Source organism: Calidris pugnax, unplaced genomic scaffold, assembly GCF_001431845.1.
Source record: "Calidris pugnax isolate Ruff unplaced genomic scaffold, ASM143184v1 scaffold120, whole genome shotgun sequence".
Lineage (NCBI taxonomy): Eukaryota > Metazoa > Chordata > Aves > Charadriiformes > Scolopacidae > Calidris > Calidris pugnax.
Genome location: NW_015090867.1, coordinates 8,287 through 13,487, shown reverse-complemented (window position 1 = coordinate 13,487; position 5,201 = coordinate 8,287). Strand labels below are relative to the sequence as shown.

The 5,201-nt window shown below is 59.4% G+C and overlaps 1 protein-coding gene across 1 annotated transcript in view; it reads right to left on the bottom strand.

Annotated features, from left to right (window-relative positions):
• Window positions 1-4,553, bottom strand: part of LOC106889935 (serine/threonine-protein kinase 10-like) — a 17,296-nt gene extending 12,743 nt beyond the window's left edge. Inside the window, exons 1-7 of the mRNA XM_014945455.1 lie at window positions 4,332-4,553; window positions 1,739-1,903; window positions 1,567-1,615; window positions 1,208-1,357; window positions 1,034-1,106; window positions 473-667; window positions 60-145 (exon numbers count right to left, since the gene is read on the bottom strand). Coding sequence (XP_014800941.1) covers window positions 60-145; window positions 473-667; window positions 1,034-1,106; window positions 1,208-1,357; window positions 1,567-1,615; window positions 1,739-1,903; window positions 4,332-4,478 — 865 coding nt within the window. The 5' untranslated portion in view covers window positions 4,479-4,553. The remainder of the gene's footprint in view (window positions 1-59; window positions 146-472; window positions 668-1,033; window positions 1,107-1,207; window positions 1,358-1,566; window positions 1,616-1,738; window positions 1,904-4,331) is intronic.
• Between the last annotated feature and the right edge of the window lie 648 nt (window positions 4,554-5,201).

Below are 5,201 nucleotides of genomic sequence, written 5' to 3'. Positions count from 1 at the left end.
AGTGGGGTCAGCACTGGAGATTGGTCCCACCACCCCGGGGAAGTGCCGATGGGTGCTACCAACCTGCAGGAGCTGGCTGGCCGACCACCGCGCCTCAGGGCTCTTCTCCAAGGATTTCCTCAGGAAGTCCTTGAAATCTTCAGACCTGTGGGATGGTCCCTGTGAACACGGGGCCAGAAGCTCCCTGTCACCCCCACTGCAGACCCCACAGACCTTGGGGTGATGATGCTAGGGGCACCCAGGCAGGAGGTCCCCACCCCAGTGGTGTCACCTTCTGCAGGCAAAGCTGGTGTGATGGGTGGCATGGTACCACCTCTGGAGCTGGGCTTGGAGGAATCATGACTAGCATCACTTGTGGTCCAAGAGCCCACACCAGTTGCCCAGACGTGGCTTTAGAGCAAGAGCTGCCCTATGGGACAACTTCTCCCACCGTCACCCAATGCTGGAGTGACTTCTCCATACGGGGACTCACCACTTCTTGGGGTGACGCAAGGTGGGCGGCTGGGACTTGGCGATCTTCAGCAGCACCCGGAGGGGGTTCAGCTCATGGTAGGGGGGCTCCATCTCAGCCATCTCAATCAGCGTGATGCCCAGTGACCAGATGTCAGCCTTGTAGCTGTAGGGGTTCTCCTTGGACGTCTCACACTGCACCACCTCCGGGGCCATCCTGAGCAATGGGACAGAGGGGAAGAGGTCCAGTCTGTCCCAGGCTGGGATCTCCCCCTGAAACCAAACCCTCTGGAGACAACCCTACAGGCAGAAGATGTGAGATGCAACCTCAACTCTTCCAACGCTACCCCAGGAAGGCTTCCACCCACCAACACCCCAACGTGTCCTCCCCGTGCTACTGAGAAGCCAACCCTGGAGACAATGTTGGCCAGAAGAGGAAAGATCTGGTTTCTTGAGGTGCTCCTGGTGTCGAGGAGCCTGTTGTGAGGACCCGCAGGAGAAGCAGCACACGTGGGGTCCACCATCCCACCTGCCTGCGCTCTTGAATCCCACCATCCCCAGGGAATTCCTGCCCCACACCTACCAGTACGGGGTGCCGATGAAGGACACTCGGCGCTGGACGGTGCTGGAGTTTTTGGCCGAGACACCAAAATCAGCTGCAGAGCAGAAACCAGCAGTTGGAGAGGATCCTTGGGGGCGAAGCCCCCCCTCCAGCCCCACCTCTGCCCCAGGGGACCCCGATTCCCCCAGGACTCACCCAGCTTGACGTCCCCGTCGAGGGTGAGGAGGACGTTTCCAGCCTTCACATCCCTGTGGATGATCTTGCAGCCGTGCAGGTACTGCAGCGCCAGGAGCAGCTGCTTGCAGGCCGCCCGGATCTGCTCCTCCGTCAGCCCTTTCTCCAGCTCTGCCATTAGCGCAAACGAACCCCGCCGCTAACGATGCCTCCTGCCCAGCACCCCCCCACACACACCAAACCGGGGAGGGAGGTGGTGGTACCCAGAGGAAGATGCACCCCAACCCATCCTCCCTCCTGCAGACACCGCACAAACCCGGGATGTGAAATTTGACAATCCCATCCCAAACCCTCCGATGGAAAAAAACACGTTTATTTACCCAAAATCGCTGCATCCACGGCCCCTCCGGGACAAAACTCCACCAGGATCTGCAGGGAGAGGTTTCCAACCCAGGTCTGAAAGCGTGTCCCCTCCAGAGTGTGTGTGTGTCCCCCTCAAGCAGGTGGTGGCACCCCAAGGTGAGGTGGTGACCACCACCCTCCTCAGCTCACCCAGAGCCGCCCGTTCCAGTAGAGCGCGTCCAGCAGCTTGGTGATGTTGGGGTGGTCGCAGCAAGCCAAGATCTCGATCTCCACCACGTAGTCCTCCAGCTCCTCCTCGCTCGGGGTCTCGATCACCTTGGCGGCCGCCAACGCCCCCGTCACCTTGTTCTGTGCCTGGGATTGGGGAGGGAAAGGGTAGATTTCACGGGGGACTTGTGGGGGACACAAGGAGCAGCCCCACAATTTTTGGCGAGGGGGAAGCTTGGACCCATCACATCCCTCCCCAGGTGCTTGGTGCCACCAAGCCAAATGCCGGGGATGGACATGAGGACCTCACTGTCCCCAGAGACAGGAAGGAAAGGGATTCTTGGCCACCCTGTGCATGGGGCTGACGTGCAGGTGGCCCTGGTGTGACCGTGCCACCCTGTGCTTGGGTTCCAGAGCATCCCCCTAGATCCCAAACCCTCTTGGTGGGTCCCAGAGCATCTCACTGTATCCAAAACCTTTTGTACAGGTCCTGGAGCATCCCACTGTATCCCAGAACCTTCTGCTCCTGGTGTCACCATGCCACCTTCTGCTTGGGTTCCAGAGCATCCCACTGTATCCCAAAACCTTTGTACAGGTCCTGGAGTGTGCCACTGTATCCCAAACCCTCTTGGTGGCTTCTGGAGCATCCCTCTGTATCACCAAACCTTCTGCTCCTGGTGTCACCATGCCACCTTCTGCTGGGCTTCCAGAGCATCCCCCTGTATCCTAAACCCTCTTGGAGGGTCCCAGAGCATCCTGCTGTACCCCAAAAACCTTCTATCCCCAGTGGGTCTGTACCACTCTGTGTGTGGGTCCCAGAGCATCCCCCTGGATCCCAAGCCCTCTTGGTGGCTCCCAGAGCATCTCACTGTGTCCCAAACCTTTCATACAAGTCCCGGAGCATCCCACTGTATCCCAGAACCTTCTGCTCCTGGTTTGGCCATGCCACCTTCTGCTTGGCTTCCAGAGCATCCCCCTGGATCCCAAATCCTCTTGGTGGGTCCTGGAGCATCCTGTTGTATCCCAAACCCTCTTGGTGGGTCCCAGAGCATCCCACTGTATCCCAAAAGCCTCTGTGGGTCCTGGAGCATCCCACTGTATCCCAAACCTTTTGTAAAGGCCCTGGAGCATCCCAGGACTTTCTGCTCCTGGTGTGGCCATGCCACCTTGTGCTTGGGTTTCAAAGCATCCCCCTGGATCCCAAATCCTCTTGGTGGGTCCTGGAGCATCCCACTGTATCCCAAAACCTTCTGCCCCCAGTGTGCCCATACCACTCTGTGTGTGGGTCCCAGAGCATCCCGCTGTATTGTGAAACCTGTGTATAGGTCCTGGAGCATCTCCCTGGATCTCAAACCCTCTTGGTGGGTCCCAGAGCACCCCCCTGTATCCCAAACCTTTTGTAAAGGTCCTGGAGCATCCCACTGTATCCCAGAACCTTCTGCTCCTGGTGTGGCCGTGCCACCTTGTGCCTGTGTACCAGAGCATCCCCCTGGATCCCAAAACCCTGTGCCTGGGTCCCAGAGCATCCCACTGTATCCCAAACCCTCTTGGCGGGTCCCAGAGCATCCCACTGTATCCCAAAAGCTTTGTACAGGTCCTGGAGCATCCCAGTGTATCCCAGAACCTTCTGCTCCTGGTTTGGCCATGCCACCTTGTGCTTGGGTTCCAGAGCATCCTGCTGGATCCCAAACCCTCTTGGTGGGTCCTGGAGCATCCCAAACCCTCTTGGTGGGTCCCAGAGCATCCCCCTGTATCCCAAACCTTTAATACAGGTCCTGGAGCATCCCACTGTATCCCAGGACCTTCTGCCTCTGGTGTGGCCATGCCACCTTGTGCTTGGGTTTCAAAGCATCCCCCTGGATCCCAAATCCTCTTGGTGGGTCCTGGAGCATCCCACTGTATCCCAAACCCTCTTGGTGGCTCCCAGAGGATCTCACTGTATCCCAAACCTTTTGTACAGGTCCTGGAGCATCCCCCTGGATCCCAAATCCTCACAGCTACAGCGAAGGTCATCACGGGGGGCTCAGCAACCCCTTCCCAGGGACCTTTCGGTGGTGAAACCCCAACCCTCGAGTGGTGCTGAGGGATTCAGTCGCCCCGAAAACAGCGGAAAGAAGAGAGGGGATGAGTTTGGCCACCACAAGCCCAGCTGGGGCCAGCCCCATCGCTGCCGAGTGCCACCAGGTGCCGGAAGGTGGCTGCTGCCGTGGCTCTGCCGAGCAGCAAATTGGGGTTTCCTGTCGCGCTCGGGCCCAGCACCGTGGTTTTCAGAGAAAAACATCCCCCCTCTCAACCCCCTCGCGCCACCCAAGGGGGCAAACACCCCCCGGTGAAGGGGCCAGCGCCGGGACCCGGCGTCTCTCCCGGTGCCACGGTCGGGGACGGGGCTGAGCCATCCCCGGGGGCAGGACCCCACCATCCCCGGTGAGAAATTTGGGGCCGTTTGGTGGCTTTTTAGCATCTCGCACGCCGGAAGCTGCACACGATGCAAGGCAACACAGATAAAATAAAGCATTTGTAAAGCCCCCCAAGGGTGCCGGAGGGGTTTTTGGGGCTGGGGAAGGGGTTTTCCTACCTTAAAGACCTTGCCAAAGGCGCCATCGCCCAGTTCTCCCAGCACCAGCCAGGCCTCCTCGGGGTCCACGTCCCGCCGGAGGTGCTGGTACTGCCTGGGTGGCTTCTTCTTCTCCGAAAAGCCAAAAAGCCGCCGGAGAAAAGCCATGGGGCCACCTCCATGCAGGGGAAAAAAGGGGCTCGAGCTCTTTCACCTTCGCTGCCCCTCAGTGGTGGCGGCTTCTTCTTCTTCTTCCTCCTCCTCCTCCTCCTCCTCGGCGGGCAGGAAGGGGCTGAGCGCTGCCCCCGGACCGCGCAGGATGTGTCGCGAGGTGGAGGTGCCCCAAAAAAAAAAACAACACCCCAGATGATGCTCTGACTCCGTCGCATCCCCATCCTTTTTTTTTTTTTGGGGGGGGGGGGCTCAGGATGGGAAAAGAGGGGGCCGTGCCCACCCCAAAGGCACTGCCTGCCCCCCCCTGCACCCCCACCCAAAGGCAAAGGTGCTGCCTGCACCCCCCCCAGTGTATAGGGGTGTGTATAGGGTGTTGGGTGGGTGTATATAGGGGTGGGTGTATATAGGGGTCCTGGGGGGGGTCCTCGGCAGATATATGGTCCTTTATGGTCCTGGGTGCTCGTATCAGTGCCCACCACCACAAATTTATGGATCCCACCCACCACACAGCCCTGGCTGGGCTTAAATAGGTCCCCCCCGGGGTGCTGGGACACCCCAGATGAGGTTGTTAAGCTTTATTAGCGCCCCCACTAATTAAATCTCCCCACAAAGACCCCGGTGGCACCGCTTCGGCAGAGGGAAGGTGCTGGCACTCCGTTTTGCAGCCATGGGGCACCCAAAGCCCCCTCTCCCCCCCCCCACTAGCACCCAAAATTA